Source organism: Pseudorasbora parva, chromosome 5, assembly GCF_024679245.1.
Source record: "Pseudorasbora parva isolate DD20220531a chromosome 5, ASM2467924v1, whole genome shotgun sequence".
Classification (NCBI taxonomy): Eukaryota; Metazoa; Chordata; class Actinopteri; order Cypriniformes; family Gobionidae; genus Pseudorasbora; species Pseudorasbora parva.
Genome location: NC_090176.1, coordinates 48295098 through 48320296, shown reverse-complemented (window position 1 = coordinate 48320296; position 25199 = coordinate 48295098). Strand labels below are relative to the sequence as shown.

Genomic DNA, 25199 nt, shown 5'->3' with positions numbered 1-25199 from the left:
CCACCAAAATAATCCTAAACAATTTGTCCCAGGATCTTTTTTTTCCGCCAGACCTGTTGTTGTCTGCATTTCCAACGCGATCCAAAGTACTGTCAAGATCAGTCCGGTGACGTAGGACTGCGGGCAACTTTCCATTCCCCTCAGCATATAAGCTTAATAAAGCCTGAACCTTGACGTCTGTCCATCGGTCGGATTTTTTAAAACTGCATTGTTGATTCGAATAGCAAACAAATCTTAATGTACGCTTCCGCAACAGTCTTTTAAAAATGGTGGTTGAAATGAAATGCTACATGGAGTCAACCAATCCAAATTTCTTATGAACTCAGCCAATCAGTTTGTTCAGCGACCAAGTCACACCCCCTAAAGTTCCTAAATCTTGAAAAAGTACTTTTTTACCCTGAACTTCATTTACACCCCGGTCCCTGCGGTCAAAACACACAGACTACCAACCCAAAGTCCCCAGCTCCTGGGCAATGTTCCCTCTGTAAAAAAAAAGAAAAAATGCCTTTGATTCATTATGAAACTGGCGGGACAGATTGGGTAACATGCTTAACTTTAATCTTCAAACTCAAAAATCAGTTGTGATTTGAGTATCCCATGCACTTTGTGTAATTCATATAACACTTGGAATTACTTCCTATGAAGAGTTTTCCAAATCCGTCACTTATTACTGCGTATGTAGTCAGCTCGCTGGGTTTTACAACAGAGCCTTGGGCTTATATAGCTTTAATTATCCAGTTAACTGTATTAGAAGAGCCGGAACAAATTGTGGCCTAATACACCCAAAGCTCATCTCTGGGTTCTACTGTAATGCCTTCATGACTGCCACACTAATTATTATTTTGATAATCCTGTTTAATTTTAGTCCATTACACACTGCTGTGCCAACACCAAAGATCCATCTCATCACAATTTCGCACAGTGAGGATAAAATCACACCCAACGTGAGAGACCTGTGTAATGAGTTTCAGCATCCGCACTTCTCGTCTAGCCCTTGGTGAACTACCAGAACTGAGCAGAAAAGAGATACATCCTCATTTGCAGGTGAAATCTGTTCAATAGATAGAGACACAGGACAAAAGTCCCTGGGAGCTGACAGCGGGCACCGTCTCATCCGAAACGACTCCTTCAACGACATCGCTCGTCCCCCGGTGGGAGATCATTTGTTTAGCTGGCAATTATACTGTGGCCTCACAAAGCAAAGTAAGGACCCACACTGGGTATTTTTAGAAAGTGTCTTAACGGATGTGTCTGACAGCAAAGCTTAGCATGCATACGAGCGCTGACAGTGTGTTAGCGAGCTCGCGCAGCAAAGCACGTGCGGTTTTGGTGTACTCTCACGTTGAGACGCGCTGCATCTGTCAAGAGTGTCCCATTAAAAACTCATTAGCAGATCCCGTTCACAGCAAATCACGTTTTTGAGTTATAGCTGGACATGCTGATAAGATGGACGCTCAATTATAAAGATTGTTAATCAAGTTTGACCTCACAAGAGTGCCCTACTTGTTAAATTCCACTGTTTAACTAGACAAGAAAAGTTTGAAGTCAGACTTTGATGGTTTAACAAAGCCTTGTCTGAAAGTTAAAAATAACAATTAAAACCCTGAGTATGAGGTTTTGAAGTCAATAAATTGTTGCTAACACGATGTAGCACATTGTTAGCATGATGCTAGCATGTTTCTAGCGTGTTTTAGCATGTTGATGGCATGATTTAGCAGACTGTTACCATGTTTTTAAGATGACGATGTTAACGTAGCATTTTGATATTATTGCTAAAATGTTCTATCATGATTTGGTACAATGGAAACACATTTATAATGTTTACATGTTGATAACACGTTTAAGCACATTGATAGCATTCTTTAGCATGATGTAAGCATGTGTCTAACATTTTTTAACATGTTGATTTAGCATTTTCCTATCATGATTTACCAGACTGCTACCATGTTTTTAACATAACATGTTGCTAACATGATTGTAGCACATTGCTAGCAAGTTCAACGTTTTGATAACATGTTTCTAGCATGTTTTAAATTGATATTAATTTAATACATTTATTTAAAATATTATATTTAATACAAACCCGATTCCAAAAAAGTTGGTACACTGTTCAAATTGTGAATAAAAAAGGAATGCAATAATTTACAAATCTCATAAACTTATATTTTATTCACAATAGAATCTAGATAGCATATAAAATGTTGAAAGTGGGAAATGTCATGCCAAATATTGGCTCATTTTGGATTTCATGAGAGCTACACATTCCCAAAAAGTTGGGACAGGTAGCAATAAGAGGCCTGAAAAGTTGAATGCACATATAAGGAACAGCTGGAGGACCAATTTGCAACTTATTAGGTCAATTGGCAATATGATTGGGTATAAAAAGAGCCTCTCAGAGTGGCAGTGTCTCTCAGAAGACAAGATGGGCAGAGGATCACCAATTCTCCCAATGCTGCGGCGAAAAATAGTGGAGCAATATCCGAAAGGAGTTTCTCAGAGAGAAATTGCAAAGAGTTTGAAGTTATTATGATCTACAGTGCATAATGTCATCCAAAGATTCAGAAAATCTGAAACAATCTCTGTACGTAAGGGTCAATGCGAAAAACATACTGGAGGCCCGTAATCTTCTGGCCCTTAGACGGCACTGCATCACATACAGGAATGCTACTGTAATGGAAATCACAACATGGGCTCAGGAATACTTTCAGAAAACAAGTATTCGGTGTATATTGTCAATGAACACAATCCACCGTGCCATTTACAGTTGCCGGCTAAAACTCTATAGGTCAAAAAAGAAGCCATATCTAATCATGATCAAGAAGCGCAAGCGTTTTCTCTGGGCCAAGTTCTTTTTGGAAAACTGAGACGCCATGTCATCCGGACTAAAGAGGACAAGGACAACCCAAGTTGTTATCAGCGCTCAGTTCAGAAGCTGCATCTCTGATGGTATATTGCATGATTGCGTGTGGCATGGGCAGCTTACACATCTGGAAAGGCACCATCAATGCTGAAAGGTATATCCAAGTTCTAGAACAACATATGCTCCCATCCAGATGTCGTCTCTTTCAGGAAAGACTTTGCATTTTCCAACATGACAATGTCAGACCACATACTGCATCAATTACAACATCATGGCTGCACATAGGAAGGATCCGGGTACTGGCATGGCCAGCCTGCAGTCCAGATCTTTCACCCATAGAAAACATTTGGCACATCATAAAGAGGAAGATGTGACAAAGAAGACCTAAGACAGTTGAGCAACTAGAAGCCTGTATTAGACAAGAATGGGACAACATTGCTAAACTTGAGCAACTTGTCTCCTCAGTCCCCAGACGTTTGCAGACTGTTATAAAAAGAAGAGGCAATACCGCACAGTGGTAAAAATGGCCTTGTCCCAACCTTTTTGAGATGTGTTGATGCCATGAAATTTAAAATCAACTTATTTTCGCCTTAAAATAATAAATATTCTCAGTTTAAACAGTATGTCAGTTTAAACAGATATGTCATCTATGTTGTATTCTGAATAAAATATTAAGATTTGAAACTTTATTGTTATTATTATCATCTGTATTTTGTACAGTGTCCCAACTTTTTTGGAATCGAGTTTGTATTCCATATACCTTATTATTCTACATTATTTGAAATGCACATAGCTTATCGATCCAACAGTTAACATTTACAACACTGCGTGTAAGCGGTTTAAAAATAGGACTCGTCATGGTGGATCTTTTGCTTTTGACTGAACAACAACGGCAGCAGACTCGCTGAATGAAAATGCAATTTCACTCTCTGACAGAAGGGTGCGCTTATGGAGCAGCAGAAATATATGGGTTTCTCTTCTTTAACTACTCTTAAATTAAGTTTAAATTAAGCACTTTCAAAGACCAATGTTTGTTTTTTACATACTTTTCCTGTCCTTGAATACTGTCAGAAATTAATGAAACGTGAAGCCTGTTATTAACTAACAAATGTTACATGTTTTTGTGTATCTCCAAACATTATAATAGCTAAATTAATACAATACATTAAGAGCGCGTTTGCTAACACGACATTAAAAATTAACCGTAGTTAAAAACCTGTAATTATGAGTTTAAAAATATAGGCTATAAAAACACAAACCAACACATTCTCATCTGTGAAAGGTTAGCACATTTCTTCAGGAATTTAAAGTGCGCCGGGTTTTACAGAGGCTGCGCAGTGTTGTTGTTGTTGTTTTATGCGAGTGATGACAGCATCTAAATTGTTGACGTGTGTTGACCATTCTAAAATGTAGGTGCATCGACGTGTCTGGATGAGGCATCTACGTTATCACATTTCTATGTTTGCTAACATGTAGCACATTGCCAGCCTGCTCCTAGCATGATTTAGCATGTTTTAGCAGACTGCTGCCATGTTTTTAACATAGTATTAACATGTTGCTAACACGATATAGCACATTGCCAACTTGTTCTCAAAATTTTTTAGCATGTTTCATCATGATTTAGCACAATGTTAATATACTTCTAACATGTGCATGTTAGCACATTGCTAGCATTCTTTAGCATGATTCTAGCATGCATTAACATGTTGCATTAACATAACATTAATATCTTGTTTTAACATATAGCAACAATTAGTCAACAGTTAGCCTATCTATAAAACACAAAAACACATATGTCCTGATAACCGTATGGGTAATGGTAAAAATGTGAGAGTATCAACTATATATATATATATATAATATATATGTGTGCACATGTATGTTGTGTTGATAAGTACAAATGTCAAATATAAAATAATACCCTGTCAAATATAATAAGGGCTTGTGCAAGCTGTGGTCTGTGGTCCATTGCAAGTGGGTTTTGCAGAGACCCAATCTGAGTGCTCAATCCTCATCTGAGTGCTGTAAATGAGATGCATCCTATAACCACCTGCCATCTGCCTGACCCAGCTCATTCCCTAAGTAGTACACAAACACACCGCAGTCTAACCGCCGACCAGCAGATCAAATCCATCTGGCTGACCACAGAGGCATCAGGTGACCATAAAGCATCCTCAGTGGCGCAGTTATGTTCGCATTTGTGTAATTCAGAATGTCAGATTCTTAATAATGACAGAAGCTAATGTAGTAAAAGAGTGAAAGCATGAATTAATGGACGGTCAGGGCTATTTTCTTCTCAGTGCACCAGCACAGGTTGTCTTGTCACAGGTTAACATTGGTCTGGTTAGTCTGCTCTGTATTTTCTACTGCACAAGAGGCGTGATCAACAAGCACAGTTCAAATGAATCTGTATGCATTCGGATAGTCCTTCAACCAATCAGACAACAAGAAGTGTGATCAACGACCCATCGCTTCTCAATCTGTCATTGTGTTAAACCTGCCAATAGTGTGTCAGGTGGAAAAGCCAGTCTGTGATTGGTTCCTGCAAAAGTGTAACAGAAGCAGTAGAAATGAATGTACAAGTTTCTAGACTGAGCTGCAGGGCGAAATCACATCACCGGCAGATCAGGCTGGGTGGGTAATTATTTTCAGGTTTTTTACTTTATATACTGTTTATAGTTTGGGTTAAGTTTCTTTTTTTGTGAAAACATAAAAGCTCTTTGCTGAAACATTTATTCAGCAATGATACCTTAAATTGATCAAAAGTTCAGGTCAGGCCAGTCAAGTTCCTCCACAAACTCGCTCATCCATGTCTTTATGGACAGACGCTTTGTAAAGACAGCAATTTTACTGTATTTTTTTAAAGTCTAACCATCCCTAATCTGTTTATATGTATGTATGAATGTGTACATTCATACATCCATTCATACATACAAACATTCATTAATATATTCACATACACTATATTGCAAAAAGTTTTGGGACGCCTGCTTTTACATGCACATGAACTTTAATGCCATCCCATTCTTAATCTGTAGAGTTTAATATGGAGTTGACCCTCCCTTTGCAGCTAAAACAGCTTCATCTCTTCTGGGAAGGCTTTCCACAAGGTTTAGGAGTGAGTTTATAAGACATTTTTGACCGTTCTTCTAGAAGCACATTTGTGATGTCAGGCACTGATGTTGGACGAGAAGGCCTGGCTCTCAGTCTCCGCTCTAATTCATCCCAAAGCTCTTCTATCGGGTTGAGCTCAGGACTCTGTGCAGGCCAGTCGAGTTCCTCCGCACCAAACTCGCTCATCCATGTCTTTATGGACTGGCGCTTTGTGCACTGGTGCGCAGTCATAGTGGAACAGGAAGGGGCCATCCCCAAACTGTTCCTACAAAGTTGGGGGCATGAACTTATCAAAAAATAATGTCTTGGTATGCTGAAGTATTAAGAGTTCCTTTCACTGAAACTAAGGGGCGAAGCACAACCCCTGAAAAACAATTTTATTTATTGTAAAAAATAAAGTACATGAGGAGAGTTGGTAAATTTGTGCGAATCAATTCAAAATGTCACTTCAAAATTTTAACATTGCAATGATTCTATAACTTTCAGTGATTAATTAGCAAATTCAAAATGTTTACATTTATATATTTCAGGAAAGGGGTTGATTTTGAATGTATTGTTATATTGGTGCAAATAAATTAAGTATTATTGTATTTAGTTAAAAAAAATTGTGTGGAAATCATGCCTTTAATTATTTGAAGGTATATTGTTCACCAATTTACTTAAATATTTTGAATGTTCTTGTCTACACTGACTGTTTGGGTATGAAAAATGTGACATTTGGATTCCAGTGACTTTTCAGACATTTCAGAGCACAAAATCTTACCCCTGTTGTGCCCAGAGACAGATGTGAGCGCCTTTGGTGAAAATGAGCGCAGATGCTGAGAGCATGAGCTTTGTTAATTGGGTGATCTTCAAGGCTGTTGGATGACTGGACCTCGACAGCCCTTTTCAGACAAACTGTGCGAATATGAGACCTCTGGGAAAACATGATCTGATCGAAAGCAATGTACTTAGCAAGACCAAGCATCAAAAGTCCATAGTCTAAAAATATACTGCATGCCATCAAATAATGTCATTTCCAGTAGGTCTTAATCTATAATTCCATTCTTTAATATTTTAAAAGCCACTGTGTTTGTTTCTGATGTCCTTAGGCTGTTTATGGCTCTGTCAGAGTTGCTGTCACTGGAACAGACCACAAACCGGGAAAACCATATGCCAGGATGTGCCAAGAGCTCATGATAGGCCATTGACGGACGTGCCTACATAAACAAGCAAGGAAACGAGCCAACCGGCGTGCCAATGATTCAGCCTGTAAGCTGTTCAAACATCAGTTTTCTCTTTCCTCTCTCTCTCATCGTAATCATGACTCCCATTTGGTAAGCCACTAATCCAAATAAATGGATTCAGAAATGAAGGCCATTCAAAAAAAAATGGGGGGAGAAAACCACATACAGTATATTCTGATACTGTAATCCCCGATTCACTGAAATAGTTGTGTTGTGGTCATGAGCACTAAAGCTTTCTGACCTCTACAAAATGCTAGATCTGATCGGATCTACATAATGGACACAGTATAAACAAACAGTTAAATAAATAAATGTTTAGACCTCAAACTATTGAGATTGTTTTATACAGACCTGTTTATCCCCCCAAAAATGTATTTTTACTTGACTTGAAGATTTTTCAGTTGCTTTCTTTAAGCAGACAGCCAAAATTATAACTTAAGTTCCAAATGTTTCTGTAGCTCAACTGATATGGTGATTGCAACGCCAAGGGTTTGTTTTCTAATGTACATGCATTATATATTAAATGCATTGTGTAGCCGGTGATACTCAATTCTAGTCAGAATATGAGTCTGAAACTGCTTCATTGGGCTGTGATTATGAGGCGTGTTTCAACCAAACCAGGAAAGACCTCAATTGGATAGAGCTACAACCAATCAGAGCAGCGAAGCGATGCATTGTCAAATGTCAACAGAGTTCAACTGTACTGTGTTGCCAAGTCCGCGTTTTCTCCGCGGGTTGTTTTCTATGTCCGCGGGTTGAAGCGATTATTTTGTGAGACCAATGAGTGTGAATTTTAGCAGGCAACCTTGCCAAAATAACACACGTTTTACCCCCAAGCGCCATTTTTCCCCCAGAGAACCCCTTTGATGACGTGATGATTACGTTACTGTTTATCATCTGTCCATCATCGTCTAAAGCCCGCCCTGATGATTTCATTGGTCCGAACAGTTTCTGTTGGGGGATAATTACTCCTCTATGGAGCAAGGCCAGACCGAACTGCCCGACCTAAAAATTTTGTGGGCGAGGCTGAGTTCGGCTGGCATCCAGGCTATGCATTGTGAGTTGCTTTAGATAAAAGTACCTTTTGAATGCATGCACCATTGTTCAAGAGTCTGGGGTATTATAAGATATTTTTGTGTGAAAGAAATTAAAACTTTTATTCAGCAAGGATGCCTTCAATTGATCTAAGGTGATAGTAAAGACATTTATAATGTTACCAAAGATTTCAATGTCTCTGCTAGTTTTCAAGCAGCTCAACTTTTCTTGAGCATCAAATCCTCATATGAGAATGATTTGTGAAGGATCATGTGACACTGAAGACTGGAGTAATGATGCTGAAAATTCAGCTTTGATCACAGGAATAAATTACATTTTACAATATATTCAAATAGAACACTCTTATTTTGAATTGTATTATTTCACAATATTACTGTTTTTTTTCTCTAACAAATGCAGCCTTGGTGAGACTAGAAAAACATTACTAAATCTTTCTCACCCCAAACTTTTGAATGGTGGTATTCATGTAAAAACTTGGCTCATAATTGCAGAAATGCAAATGTGTAATAATAGCCTCGTTGACAACAACAAACAGGTCTGTATGCTCATATCCATTGCAAGATTTGGCTGCATGTGCGCGTATAATGTGCCAATGAGAAGGAGAACACCACCAATTGGTAATTTGAGTTTGAGATCACTAGTTTACACTGGCAGCTAAGTGCAGAAGGAAGTTGATTGAATTCTGGTGTCACTTACATCTTCTGATCCTGATCCAAATATGAGCAGGTCGAAGGGAATAGCTGCCACCATGTCTATAAGGAACCAGCCTTTGAAGTAATGGATGGCGATCTTCCCCGGATGGCTCACCACCTCCTCGTTCAAGTTCACGTACGTGGTGCGAAAGTTTATGAGGATGTCGATGATGAACATGATGTCCACCATTAAGTCCACCATGTTCAGAGGGCTGCAGGAATAGCCACATTTCCGTCTTCTTTGCTCCTCGATGTCGTTGAGCAGGAAGGCAGCAGAATAAGGAGTTAAAATGGCTGTATATATAACCAGCAGCAGGATGAGCCAATCCCACATGGCTTTGAATGGGCTGTAGTGCAGGATGGTGAACTTATCCATGCGTGGTGTCTGGAGCTTGTATTCCGGCAGCACATCGGCGCCCAGCGACAAGACCTGGAACAGGAGAGGTAGGCAAAAAATGTAGCATTAAATGGTACATAATCACATGTCTGTCATGATAGAGAAACATGCAAAACTAGTAGAGAATCACGTGTGCAAATAAGTTAGCATCTAATGCGAATGGAGTTTAATCAGCAGATTAATAATAAATTCAACGTTCTGTCATGATACTCTAGATGGCACAGGCTGATCGGTCCTTAACTCAACCTGCTTGCAATCACATTGTTCTCTATTAGGGCATAGCTGATTGGTTCCTGCTGTATCATTAGCCAATCAGCTCGCTGCTCAGCCTTCAAATACTTAGTCAGGTTTTGCTGCAGCAGTTGCAGCACACTTTCAGAAACCCTCCACCGAAGGTGCGTACATAGGCACATATTGTATCCGTTAGTGTTCCTATTATTACTATTCCTCTTATTAACTCTATGGCAGCCATGAGTAAGGTAAAAAGTTGTCAAATTTGGCACACAGATGGACAGTCTGAACATTAACCACATCAATTTTGGAGACTCTAACTCAATCTCTCTAGCGCCACCAATTGTCCAAAGTTACACTTTTAACCCTATTTTTTTTAAATGTTCAAGCCATTTTGATTGTTTTTAAACTCCTACACCATTGATCTAATTTTCACAAAACTTAAACCAGATCATCTTCAGACCAGGCAATAAAAGTTCTTGAATAACGCACAAATGAATTCAGTGGACAACACACCAAAATGGGCGTGAGACCCTAGCGGCAGCTAATTTGCAGCGAGTGTCGTCTAGCAACTCTCAATACACTTCTGAGCTGTAAATGCCAAACTCTTGTCAGGCCAATCACATCGCTAATAGAGCCGGTGGGCGGGGCTTAACATAATGACGGCAGAGTTGCGTTTGCGTGCTTCTAGTAAACACAGAAACTGGCGAACGGCGGTCTTTCGAATCAGCTCTGACCGCGACTCTGGAAGACTTGGAGTTAAGCTTTTCTCTGAGAAAAGAACAAAGAACGGCACTGAAGTCATTCTTAAAAAGGGAAGATGTGTTCAGAGTTTTGCCGACCGTTTACGGCGAATGTTTAATCTGTCAACAAGCTCTGCTTCACCTTCGTTGCTCTGGTTGGTTGTAGCGATATCCAATTCCGTGCACGCCGTGTCTGCATGTCAGGGCTTTTGAAACATTTGATGTATTGACACCAAACTTTGTATTTAATTGTCAACCAACACTGACCACACCAGATCAATTTGGTGTCAGCACCATCTGTTGGTCAAAAGTAATATGTAATTATATCACATTATAAGTGACCGTATTTATGGGCTTTCAACCATTTTGTTTAAAATTGTCTCAATATCTTTACACATAATTTGCCGTTTTTCTTCTGCTCGCTGCCTTGATTTTTAGCTTCTGTGGTGCTTGGCCCTGATAACTGCTGCTTGCAATTATAGTTTACTATTATTTTGCAGTTTAACAATAAAAAGAAGTTGAGTAATGTATAATTTTTCACTGTTTATTATTTATTTTTTTACAGTGAAGTAAACTTTTCAAACTTTTCCAATTTAAAAGTAAATACTACCATTTAAATATACTTGTGGCAAGGGGGGCGTGGTTCAGCGAGGTCTGCAGCGGGAGAGAGCGGGTAAGTGAGTGGGTTGGACGCAGATTAATAACACCTGTCTCTTGTTCTAGTAATGAGCGCGGAGAGGGTATAAAACCTCGGCGGAACCAGAGACCAGGGAGAGAGAGAGAGATCGGACGGTTGTTGCGAAACCCCAGAGACTGAGTTGCCGGAAGCCGGAAGTGCCGACCCGGAAGTGATCGAATGTCTATGAGAATTCACACAGCAGTGTGTTGTTGAAGTTATACTAAGTTTTGACTATAATTAAAGAAGCATCAACCGTCCAGCCGACCCCCGTGTCCTCTTCCTTCCTTCTATTATCGAACTTTGTTACACTGGTGCCGAAACCCGGGAAGGAAGTAGGACCGCGCCGCCGCCATGACAACACCGACGCCCTCCGCCTCGCCGTTTGCGGACATCATCACCGCTCTCGCGGCCCTCCATCAGGAACAACATCAGTCCATGCTGGACTTGCGGGCAGACCAGGAGCGCCGCTTCGAGGCCATTGTCCGCGGCCAGCAAGAGGACCGCGAGAGGTTCCGGAGCTGGTTCGACCGGGAGGTTCGCACCGAAGCCGCCGGGCTCGCCAGCACACCGGTCCACGTGCCCCTACACAAGATGGGGCCACAGGACGATCCCGAGGCTTTCATAGACCTCTTTCAGATGGCCGCGGAGGTCTGCGGGTGGCCCCGGGCACAGTGGCCGGTGCATCTCATACCTCTGCTGACCGGAGAAGCCCAGGCGGCCGCCCAACAACTGCCGGTGGCGAACCTCCTGGAGTATGAAGACCTGAAGAGGGCCATCATCCAGCGGGTCGGCCGGACCCCCGAGCAGCATCGTCAGCGGTTCCGCTCGCTGGAGTGGGGTGAGGCCGACCGACCCTTCGCGGTGGCCCAACAGCTCCGGGACGCGTGCCGCAAATGGCTATTGGCCGGTGGAAGCGACGTGGACCATATCGTCGATCTGGTGGTGCTGGAGCAGCTCATCGCTCGGCTCCCCAGGAAAACTGCCGATTGGGTCCAGTGCCACCGGCCCACGTCGCTGGAGACGGCCATCCACTTGGCGGAGGACCACCTGGTGGCGTGCCCGGGGGTCGGCGAACCCCTTCTAACCTCTCGCTCTCTCTCTCCCCCCTCTGTATCTCCCTCTCGCCCTATCCCTCTCCCTAGGTCCCGTCCTCCAGGCCCTGGACCATCCGGGAATTCGCGGGCTCCGCCCTGGGGGGCGGAGCTCCTGGGGGTGGGGGGTGACAATGGCTCTGGTCCCACACCCTCCCCGCGCTCATTCTCCAACCCACTCCCCGCCGCAGGGGCACCGGGTAGGCCTGGGCTGGCCTGCTGGAGGTGCGGTGATCCGGATCATTTTGTGGACCGATGTCCGAGGATGGACGTCGGGACAATGATCCGGATCCCGGACGTCCAGCGGACCACCCCCGATCAAGCAGGAGAGTACCAAATTCCTGTAAGTATCAAGGGGGGTACATATCAGGCCTTGGTGGATTCAGGATGCAACCAAACCTCGATCCATCAAAGCCTGATGCAGCCTGGGGCATTGGATACAAGCCGCATGTTTAAGGTGAGGTGTGTGCACGGGGATGTGGTGGAATATCCGGTTGTCCCAGTCACGATACAGTTTCGGGGTCAAAAGCATAGTGTAGAGGTGGCAGTTAGTCCACACCTCCGGCATCCGCTAATTCTGGGGACGGATTGGCCCGCCTTTACGGCTTTATTGGGATCGTTGTGTGCGGATGCCGCTTGGGAGAAAAAGGCAAGGAAGGGGGCGGTGCGAGTACAGCTTGGGGAGACTGAACCGGGACCCTCGGCGACAACTCCAGAGGAACCGATCGGGATTGAGAGACTAATTCTCTCGGACCGCGATGACTTTCCTCTGGAGCAGTCCCAGGATGAAACCCTTAAGAACGCTTTTCAGCAGGTCCGATCGATCGACGGACAGTCTCTCCAACCTGCCTTGCCGGTCTCCTTTCCTTATTTTGCCATAATAAAGGATCGGTTGAATCGAGTGACCCAAGACACTCAAACAAAAGTAGATACAACCCAATTGTTAGTGCCAAAGAGGCACTCTAACCCTATGGCGGGCCACCTGGGACAGGCGGCCACGCTGAATCGTTTAATGACCCGATTTTTTTGGCCAGGCATTCATGACAACGTGCGCAGGTGGTGCGCGTCTTGTCCTGAATGTCAGTTGGTGAACCCACTGGCCGCCCCAAAAGCGCCATTGCGCCCCCTTCCATTAATGCAGGTCCCCTTCGAGAGAATTGCGATGGACCTCATCGGGCCATTAGAGCGATCCGCACGCGGACATCGTTTTGCGCTAGTTATCGTGGACTACGCAACACGATATCCGGAAGCAGTGGCTCTCCGCAACATCTCTGCGAAGAGTGTTGCGGACGCACTGTTTCGTTTAATCTCCCGAGTGGGGATTCCGAAAGAAATCCTCACTGATCAAGGCACGGCGTTTATGTCACGCACGTTAAGCGAATTGTACGGATTATTGGGCATTAAATCCATTCGAACAAGCGTCTATCACCCACAAACAGACGGCTTGGTCGAACGATTTAATCGCACTCTTAAATCCATGATCCGTAAATTCGTACAGGAAGACGCCAAAAATTGGGATCGGTGGTTAGAACCCCTCTTATTTGCTGTGCGGGAGGTCCCGCAAGCCTCCACGGGGTTTTCCCCCTTCGAGCTTCTCTACGGACGACAGCCACGGGGGGTGCTGGACGTCCTACGAGAAACTTGGGAGGAGGGGCCTTCTTTGGCCAAGAACGAAATTCAGTATGTGCTGGACTTGCGAACAAAACTCCACACTTTGGGGCGGCTATCGAGGGAGAATTTGTTGCAAGCCCAGGACCGCCAGAGCCGGTCATATAACAGGGGTACAAAACTACGCAAATTTACACCGGGAGAGAAAGTACTCGTTCTACTCCCTACGTCGAGCTCAAAATTAATGTCAAAGTGGCAGGGGCCGTTTGAGGTCGCACGACAGGTAGGAGAGCTCGATTATGAAGTGATACGATCCGATAGGAACGGGGCACGTCAAATATACCACCTCAACCTGCTAAAAAAATGGAATGAGGTGGAATCAGTGTTGTTGGCAACGGTGATCGGGGGAGAGGATGATCTCGGGCCAGAGGCGAGCATTAAAGCGCAATCAGTCGCGCTGGCCCCTGGGGGAGAGCACCTCTCACCGTTACAACTCACTGATTTATCAAAATTACAGGCGGAGTTCGCGGACGTGTTCTCGCCCCTACCGGGACGTACCGACTTGATTCAGCACCATATCGAGACCGAGCCGGGCGTGGTAGTTCGCAGCCGGCCGTATCGCTTGCCTGAACACAAGAAAAAGGTAGTTCAGGAAGAATTAGGCGCAATGCTCGACATGGGAGTAATCGAGGAGTCCAACAGTGACTGGGCGAGCCCGATAGTTTTGGTCCCCAAAACAGACGGCTCGGTCAGGTTCTGTGTGGACTACCGCAAGGTGAACGCTGTGTCGAAATTCGACGCGTATCCAATGCCGCGGGTTGACGAGTTGCTTGATCGGTTGGGCACGGCTCGATTTTATTCGACGCTGGACTTAACAAAGGGCTATTGGCAGATCCCCTTGTCTCCATTGTCCAAAGAAAAGACAGCTTTCACCACGCCGTTTGGATTGCACCAATTTGTCACGCTTCCTTTCGGGTTGTTCGGGGCGCCCGCTACCTTTCAGCGCCTCATGGACAGGATTTTGCGTCCCCATGCCGCATATGCTGCTGCCTATCTGGATGATATCGTGATTTACAGTCACGATTGGCAGCGGCATATGCAGCATGTCAGGGCGGTCTTGAGGTCGCTGAGGGGAGCGGGGCTCACGGCTAACCCAAAGAAGTGTGCGATTGGGCGGGTGGAAGTAAGGTATCTGGGCTTCCACTTGGGTCATGGACAGGTGCGTCCCCAAATTGATAAGACCGCAGCAATTGCAACCTGTCCGAGACCCAAGACCAAAAAGGAGGTTAGGCAGTTCTTGGGGCTGGCGGGATATTATAGACGGTTCATACCAAATTATTCGGACCTCACCAGCCCTTTGACTGACCTTACTAAAAAGGGGCTACCAGATACGGTCCAGTGGACGGAGCCGTGTCAACAGGCTTTTACCTGCGTAAAGGCGGCTCTATGTGGCGGGCCGCTCTTACACTCCCCTGACTTTTCTCTCCCTTTCTTGTTGCAGACTGACGCGTCGGACAGGGGGCTGGGCGCAGTCCTGGCCCAGGAGGTGGAGGGGGGAGAGCGGCCGGTGCTGTACATTAGCCGTAAGCTCTCCAAGAGGGAAGCTAAGTACAGCACCATAGAGAAGGAGTGTCTGGCCATCAGGTGGGCCGTTCTCACCCTCCGCTACTATCTCCTGGGGCGGGAGTTCACCCTCTGTTCGGACCACGCTCCTCTCCAATGGCTCCACCGCATGAAGGATACCAACGCGCGGATCACCCGTTGGTATCTAGCTCTTCAGCCGTTTAAGTTCAAGGTGGTCCACAGGCCGGGTGCTCAGATGTGGCCGATTTCCTCTCCAGAAATGGGGGGGGGGGGGGGGGTTGGGGGGGGGGGCTGCAGGCCGGACGGCTCCCCGGCCTGAGTCGGGCGGTGGGGGTATGTGGCAAGGGGGGCGTGGTTCAGCGAGGTCTGCAGCGGGAGAGAGAGCCGCGGGACGAGCGGTAAGTGAGTGGGTTGGACGCAGATTAATAACACCTGTCTCTTGTTCTAGTAATGAGCGCGGAGAGGGTATAAAACCTCGGCGGAACCAGAGACCAGGGAGAGAGAGAGATCGGACGGTTGTTGCGAAACCCCAGAGACTGAGTTGCCAGAAGCCGGAAGTGCCGACCCGGAAGTGATCGAATGTCTATGAGAATTCACACAGCAGTGTGTTGTTGAAGTTATACTAAGTTTTGACTATAATTAAAGAAGCATCAACCGTCCAGCCGACCCCCGTGTCCTCTTCCTTCCTTCTATTATCGAACTTTGTTACAATACTCTATGTCAACATTTCAGTTTTAGTTTCAATTTTTCAGTTAAGGTTCAGTAACCATTGGACTGTTGATGGTGAATTTGTTTTGCTGATTTGTGGATTTCGCCCCAAAAGAAAAAAAAAAGCTGATTTGTGCATTTCGAAATTGAATATTAATAAAATTCTCTCACAATATAAGTTTATATTGCATTACTTGACAGCTGTCAGTAACATGTCCACAGGCCCATCTTCACAATGCAGTATGTGACAGTTTCACCGCGCCTCACAAATATTTCCCTGTAGTTGTCATCTGTTTCTTTCCAGCTGATGCAATATTTCATGAAAAGCACTGGAATAAGTGAGTTCCTTCACATTTCATAAGCGTACCGTGTCAGGGCGCCTCAGAGCATGACATAAATATTCATTTATTTCTCTATAGTTGCACAGTACCAACCGTCTTTGCTGTCAAAAATGCTCACATTATATATAGCTTGTTGGATTATAAAGTCTAGTTGTCATGCCTCTCAGGTTGATTTTGAAGTTATCTGAGCACACTGCTCAAGGAAAAAACGGTGCAAGACTTCATAAAATCTTGTTTTTCACACGGAAATATGCTATTCAAGCAATCGGATGTCCTTTGCCTTAATGCTATTTATGAAACCGATAGTTTGTAGTAAATTCTGTTTCTACTTTAGAAACTACTTTTGATTACTATTTCAACAACGATGAAAGCAAAATAACAATTAAAAACACCTCAATAATAAATAACTAATTATTAAATTAAAACATAATCTCAATATTATATATTGTTGGTGTTTTGTCGAAGCTTGAATAGAAAGAACTTAAGATAAGATAAGCATATAAAAGACACTGGGGTTTAATTTCATTATTTTGCAAAGCCATTGAGCAGCAGAAGTCCCCTGGTAAAAGCATTAGGATGATAATAGCCTGTAATCCAGCATTGTGTCTCTGTAAATGAGCTCTAAATGAACTCACACACACACCTTACTGCAGGATTTAACCAACTTTGACAGTCAGCAAATGAGGTGTCTTTTCCTGATAAATATTTGATTATAAAATATGACAGCAGCAGCAGTGATCAGTTGCCATCGTCGATTTTTCTCTCTCTTTCTCTTCTAAGAAAGTGATGAATTATGTATCTTTTTCTCTTGCAGGCTCTCACACGTCCAGGCAGGTCGGGGCAGTCAATGTGAGAATCACTCAGACGTGACAAGCCAAATGACCGCAGTAAACGAGTCAACTTCTGAAGTGAGGACTTGTGTCCTTTGGATGGGCTGTCATTGACTTCCTTCACGGCTGGCCAGGAGGCGGACACATTTACAGCGAGGTTTGACCCAGTACTGTGTGTTACAGTCTTACAGCCACTTTGACTTTCACTGAAGGATATCTCCAGAAGTCACTAACCTTGATATTTCCAGAAGAACGGTAGTATACTTATAAATAACATTTCTATTGCTTCGTACACCACGTGCAATATATTTTTGGGATTTAACAGTGAAAAACACATGCTGCCTTAGAATTTCCCAGAGCGTATTATCTTACTGTTTAAAACATAATTTGCACACGAAAGCATGCCTATGATGCACTAAAGGGGTCATGAATTGAGAATGACTTTTGACATGAAAATTCATTGTTTTCCAAAAAACGGCTTTTATTGAAACAAGCTCTGAAAGTAATCATTTTGGGTCACAGTATGACAGACCGCCTCTGCAGAATCAGAGCACCGCCTACTTCTGCATCATCACAGCTTTAGCCCCGCCCACTGAAGAGAGATATAGGATAATTGGACTAAAAACAACACTACCTTCCAAAGGATCCAAATGCTAGGAAAATTCTCATTTATTTTGAGTTGAGCATTATTAGTTTGTTTGGTGTTTTTCACTGTGGATTCTTCGGTAAATCAGTCGCAATTTCAGCGAGGGCTTTGCAAACAGGCTTTTAATTTGAGATATGCAAGTAATCTTAAACCGGATCTGTGATTTCTAATGTGATCCATGTACAGTCAGACATTATTTTTCTCAAAATTGTTTATTGCGGTTTATGCATCAGTAAATCAAGCTAGTGGTCAACTTCACATTGTTTTTCTTAGTAGCATGAAAATAATCTGTTATTTAAATTGTGATTTAAATTATATACAGAAAGCAATCAAAGAACGCCAGTGATTTGTACTCGAGACTCGGACTCGGTCTCGAGACCATATTTTAATGGTCTCGGTCTCGTCATGGACTGGTGTCCATTTGGACTCGGAATTGACTCGTACTCGAACATGTTAGGACTCGGACTTATTTCCAAATCCACTCGAGTCCCGAAGTCTCACAGCAGCCAATCACAGCAGTGGGTGTTTATACTGACATCTCACAGCAGCCAATCACAGCAGTGGGCGTTTATACTGAAGTCTCACAGCAGCCAATCACAGCAGTGGGCGTTTATACTGACGTCTCACAGCAGCCAATCACAGCAGTGGGCGTTTATACTGACGTCTCACAGCAGCCAATCACAGCAGTGGGCGTTTATACTGACATCTCACAGCAGCCAATCACAGCAGTGGGCGTTTATACTGACGTCTCACAGCAGCCAATCACAGCAGTGGGCGTTTATACTGAAGTCTCACAGCAGCCAATCACAGCAGTGGGCGTTTATACTGACGTCTCACAGCAGCCAATCACAGCAGTGGGCGTTTATACTGACGTCTCACAGCAGCCAATCACAGCAGTGGGTGTTTATACTGACATCTCACAGCAGCCAATCACAGCAGTGGGCGTTTATACTGAAGTCTCACAGCAGCCAATCACAGCAGTGGGCGTTTATACTGACGTCTCACAGCAGCCAATCACAGCAGTGGGCGTTTATACTGACGTCTCACAGCAGCCAATCACAGCAGTGGGCGTTTATACTGACGTATGATGATGTAGTTTTGCAAACCTGTTTTAAATTGTAATCTCTCTCTCTCTCTCTCTCTCTCTCTCTCTCTCTCTCTCTCTCTCTCTCTCTCTCTCACTCTCTCTCTCTCTCTCTCTCTCACTCTCTCTCTCTCTCCTCTCTCTCTCTCTCTCTCTCTCTCTCTCTCTCTCTCTCTCTCTCTCTCTCTCTCACTCTCAAAGTGCTCAAATGGCTTCACATCAGCGCATCGCATCTGCAACTAACATCGAGCTGCACAGTTGACACGAGTTGCAACTTGCACAATCGAGGCAGTCACTAAAGTTTATCATTTGCATTCATTTTTAAGTCTAGCAGCCAAACTGCTCAGCACTCAGCACTCACAGACACACACACACGCACACTCACACACACAAGCCATCTCACAAAAAGCTTGCGAGTACAAATTGCACTGAAATAGTCAAATACACACAAATGAATGTACTAAATTACCGTATAGAAGCTTTAGACTAATCCTGACTCCAGAGCATTTCATTTAAGTTGCATACATTTTGTTCTTGCACTGACGTTAAATTTGTAGCCATTTTGCACTTTGACAGTCACAGGCAGTTTGAGATAAAGGCTACATTTGTGTGTATAGTGATTCTGATTTCTGGGAAAAAGTTTCCAAATCTACCCTAATTCACCCCATACTATGCTAATGCGCTTTCTTTATAAATTTGAATTCTGGAAAAAGTGGCTAGTAAAAAATATAAGTGGCTGGCAGAGGTGGACAGTAACTAAGTACATTTACTTGAGTACTGTACTTAAGTACACTTTTTGAGTATCTGTACTTTACTGGAGTATAATTTTTTCTGGATACTTTTACTTCACTACATTTGAAAGACAAATATCGTACATTTACTCCACTACATTTCTATCTAGGTCGAAAGTCGTTTCTGCAGCAGGTCTGAAAGTCGGAGGATGATTGTTTCCATCTTTAAAAGTTTTTTTTGGTGTTGTTGTTTCAGACAGTCAGTCAGGAATCACTCTTATAGGGTCATATACATTTTCCCAACTTTTTTTGAACACTGATCAGTTCATAGCAAAATGGAAGAAGATGGTTCTTAGGCACAGTGGCCCTCATTTATCAAAAGTGCATACACCAAATTTCCAGCGTACACCTTGCGTACACCCAAACCCACGGTGACTTTGAGATTTATCAATATGGACGTTGGCGTGCGGCACGCTCAAATCCTACGCCAGCTCAGGAGGTGGTGTACGCACGTTTGAGTTAGTGGGAAAATGCGCAGAAGAACAATTCCTAACACCACAAAACGCACTGACAAGATATGCTATATTATGACCCACTGTTAAAAACCACAACAACAACATTCAGTGTTTATTTTTGTGCAACATGAACGTCAATGTTTAATTTGTGTGACTTTACCAAAGCGTTTGATTTGTAGGCATATGTATTCCTACAGTCGCGAGCCTGTGTGCTTTACCGGCCCGCCTGGCCCGGCAGCTGCGCACGGACTGGGACTAAAATAATTCAGACTGACAAAATAATAAAAACGACCTTCTTCTTTTAAATAATAATAAAATCAATAAAAACGACATTCTTCTTCTAAATAACAAGCGTCATTAAGAATAATAATAAGATTAATAAGAATAATAAGAATAATAATAAGAAGAAGAATCTTACAAATTGTCATGTAATTATTAATGTGAATGGTACTCCACATCACATCATCATCACTATTGTACACCCCAATACATGCCGTGATACGAAATTAAATGCTAATTGTTTCAAAACGTGCTGTAAAATAATGCAGTGATGGTAATTTATCATCGAACAGCTATTTAAACTGCTGGGGTGCGCTTCTCAACCCCCACACTATTAACAGTACTCGTAATTTGGGTCCATATTTTGTTTTTGTGGGTGCCTTTATTCCCACTCTTTATACTCTTAAATAAAACTATTTCGTTTTTTTTTCTCCACTTCCCGGGTGATGGTCTCGATGGGCGCCTCTCAATCATCTCACTAGTTCAGTAGTCAGGGCACTGATCAGGGAGTCAGCCCATTGACTTATGTCCTAATCAGTGCCCTGACTAGTGGACTAGTGAGATGATTGAGTCGCGCCCGATCTCCACGACGGAGAAGTTTCGCTTCTTTGCCGTCTTCCGTGTGTCCATGGCGTAAAATGAGGGCGCGGGGGAGGCGGAGACTTGAATATATAGGGCCGTGTTATTCTAATGACGATCGTTTTCAGCCACAGCGTTTATCAAGGGCAAGTATTGCCTACACCTGGATTGCAGAGGTGCGCACAGTTTCATAAATCAGGCAGTGAGAGGAGTGTAAGCATAATCTTACGCCAACATACACACAACCGTTTCTACGCAAGATTGATAAATGAGGGCCAGTGTGTTCACCCATAGCCATACTTTGAAAGTATGTTTAAGTTTTAAAAAAATCAAGATTAGTTTAGTTGGCATACACTTGGTGCATGTCTTATAAAATATTAACAATATAAACATCTGGGAGAAAGAGAAGAGGAAAGCTGGGAGAATATCAGATGTGTATCAGAGTATTGGATCCGTGCATTTGGCCTTAAAGTGACATCAGTTTTGTAAAGAGCTTTTTAACTTATATACAAGTATTTAAATGAGTTTAAGTTAGTCGTATGGTAGTATGTCGGATGGAGCATCACTGAATGACTTAAACCATGATGACAGTGTGCATTTATACAACAATAATAAAATAATGCATTGGCATAAAAAAGGAAATTTACTTTGATACTTTTGAAAACAAAAACTTCTGTACTTTTACTTGAGTAAAAATCTATTTTTACAAATTTCACTTGTAACGGAGTAATATTTGACCACTAGTACTTTTATTTTTACTCAAGTAATAAAGTTGTGTACTTTGTCCACCTCTGGTGGCTGGTAAAATTGGGCATCCACCGGCCACTGTGGCTGGTAGGCAAAAAAGTTAATTTCCCACTCTGGTGCGTTTATCTTAGAATTCTGACTATATTCTGATTATAACTTGCGATCGTGACTTTATATCACGCAATTCTGAGAAAAAAAAGTCTGAATCCTGAGATGTAAACTTGCAATTACAAGAAAAAAGTCTGAATTCCGAGATAAAAAGTCACAATCATCTTTTACATTGTTTTATTCCATAGCGGAAACGAGCTTCCGTACAGCTCAGCTGTTTTTAGTGTGCAAACACAAATCTTATCTTCCACGGATTAAAGGGGGAAGTTCAATTTACACTTGAGTCTCTCACACAGAAAGTGTCGCAGTGATTCGTGTTTGGCCAATATTTGGAGATCCATTTCCCAGAGGTGGTAGAAAATCCATCTTCATGCTCTTTTGATGCATTTCAGTGTCAGAAAAAGATGCTAAATATGGCTTGGGTAAGAAAGGAGATTTGAGCAATAATTACTGATTGTTGCCCTGTATCAATACCCCCTAGGTTAAGTAGTATCCTCATTAGCATTTATTTGCATACTTATGTCTGTTAGCACCATTTAATGAATAAACGACAAGTAGTAGTGAAATTATGCAGGAGAATTTGTTACAGTTTGTTTGTGCTTGTTCACAAGACTATTGGATTTCCAATCGAATCACGAAGCACTTGACGCATGCAATATTTCAAATAGATTACGCTCATGACACATTGATTAACTCAAACTCCATGTAGGAGAAACTGAGCAAAAGCACATCCTCACCTGAGGGCCTTATTGAAAAATGAAGGGAAAACAACTGATTTTACTCTGTAAAAGTCATGAGAAATGTGAAATGTTCATAACCAAGCTGGTCTATAATAATATACAGTATATCTGTTAGCATTCACATTCATTTCACACTTTTAAAAGTGCTATAGTGTACATTACATGTATTATAATAAATTATTTATTTATCGTCCAAAAGTTTGAGCGGACGTTAGAGTAAAGACTTTTATAATATTCCAGATTTCTCTGTTCTTTGAACTTTCAAAGAATCCTAAAAAAACTTTTTTTTTTATCATGATTTCAACTATGAAGCAACACAACTGTGTTCAACATTGATAACAATAATAAATGTTTCATATTAGATTGAAGGATCATGTGATACTGAGAGATCACAGGAATAAATTACATTTTAAAATACAGTATATTCAAATAGAAAACGGGTATTTTAAATGGTAATAATATTTCACAATATTACAATTTTTACTGTATTTTTGATCTAATAAATGCAGCTTTGGTGAGAAATGTTTCCTTTAAAGTAATGTGCACTGCAAAGGAATCGTTCACAATAAGACCAGGAATGTGTATAAAGATTTTACCGTCTTACCTGTGTGACCTTCTCGGTGACGTTGTGTGTTCTGTCTTTGACCTTTGGTGCTATGATGGTTTTCTCTGAGGACGGCGGGGAAGGCGCTTTCTTATCGTTGGCATCAGAGAAGTTGAGTGCGATGAGCGGGATCTTGTTGAGGGTGCTGTATTTGTTCAGGTTGGAGTCTGAGGTCGATCCCAGCAGACTGGACTTCAGATGATTGAACGGACCTGAAGGTGAAGAATTAAACGAGAGCCTGTGAATAGCTCCCACAATTATTGTTCATCTTGCAGGGTGATAAATCTAATATTCCTATTATAGAATTCACAATAATCTTTCTTAATGATGAATATTGTTGATTTCTAATTGACCATTAAACTCTTAGTTCAGCCAAATGTGAAAATTGTCATTTAACCCTTGTATGGTGTTCGGGTCTGTTGGACCCGTTTTCCTTTTTTATCGAAAGAAAAATTGTGTCATTAATTATTTTTTCAAACTGAGACTCATTGGCCTTGGCTCATTTTCTGTGAGGAATATTTATCAGAACACATTTTCAATGACCACACACTGTACACCCCCCCTACACATTTATATTATACACAGGATGTTCGGACCTGGGGCTAATAAAAGTGTGGAAATTGTAGGTCCTGTGTACCTTTACTCTGTCCTCCTCCTGTCAGGGCCTGCTGTTAGTGTGTGTGTGTGTGTGTGTGCGTGTGTGTGCGTGTGTGTGTGTGTGTGTGTTCATGTATATGGTTTATGAGGACACAAATGTCTATAATGACATGGATATTACAACGTAAACATGGTTTTTGAATCTGTGTCCTCACACTAAAACATACTAAATGGTGTTTTTTGAAATTCAAAAAATGCCAAAAGTTTTCTGTGATGGGTAGGTTTAGGGGTAGGGTTAGTGTAGCGTGATAGATTATACAGTTTGTACATTAGAAAAACCAGTATGCCCATGGAGAGTACCCATACACCACATATCCAAGTGTGCGTATGTTTGTGTGTGTGGGGTGGGGGGGGGTTGCGTGCGTGTGTGTGTTATGGGTGTGTGCGTGCGTGCATGCGTGTGTGTGTGAGAGAGATTGTGTGTAAGTGTGAGAGAGTAGCTACAAGAGTGAGTTTTGTTTCTACCCCTGCCGTTCCCACACGAGCTTGCAATTCTTATATGTGATCTAACAAAGGTAAAGAGAAAATATTAACCATATATGCTGTTTATATTGCTTGTAATTGGGATGAAGTAAACATCTGTTGAGTATTTTAACATAACATTTTTGATTTTGTTGAATTAAAAACCCAAAAATGCAGCGGGTCCACCAGACCCACGAACACTGGCTGAGTAACACAAATATGAACACCACACAAGGGTTAATTTTATGAACATTGAACCTGTACGGACTGGAAACATTAACAATGAGAACATTTTTGAACTATTAAGCTTCCTAAAAAAACAATGTTTTGTAATTCTTGTGATTCCTGTTTATAAGAATGTTAAAACAGAGATGATTTAATAGTGTTAAAAAACCAAACAATCAACATTAGAGTTGATAAGTTTGACTCAGAATGTTCATAGATTTCTCTGCACAGCATTATATATTTTCACACGTTTTAATGAAAATTATATGCCGGTAAATATTGCTCTTAATTTTAATATTTTAAAATATAATTAATAATATTTGATACATATAATTAAACATCTGGAGATGATTCACTGCGCTTCACTTTTCCCCCATTTTGTTATGTCACAGCCTTATTCCAAAATGGATTCAATTTATTATTTTCCTCAAAATTCTTCAAACTACTTTTTTCTTGCGGGTGTCCGAGAACTATTGTGTGATTGGTCAGAAATGTAAAGTGGGTGGGTTTAATGTGGAGTTGTTCTGCACCTGCTTTTCTCCTGAAGTATGGAAGGCACTGGCCATAGTGAACTTTGTTCTTGTTCTTGCCACCTCGAGAAAACAAACTAATTTCTTTGTTTTTGCAGAGTATGTCCCAAGCTTTAGGCCCTTCTTCCCCGA

The 25199-nt window shown here is 42.3% G+C and overlaps 1 protein-coding gene across 2 annotated transcripts in view; it reads right to left on the bottom strand.

Moving 5' to 3' along the window:
- The window catches only part of LOC137075692 (potassium voltage-gated channel subfamily H member 7-like), a 152783-nt gene that overhangs the window by 57863 nt on the left and 69721 nt on the right, over window positions 1-25199 (bottom strand). For both annotated transcript variants that reach the window (XM_067444581.1, XM_067444582.1), the window contains 2 exons: window positions 23194-23405; window positions 8953-9378 (listed from right to left, as the gene is read on the bottom strand). In XM_067444581.1, the coding sequence (XP_067300682.1) occupies window positions 8953-9378; window positions 23194-23405 (638 nt within the window). The remainder of the gene's footprint in view (window positions 1-8952; window positions 9379-23193; window positions 23406-25199) is intronic.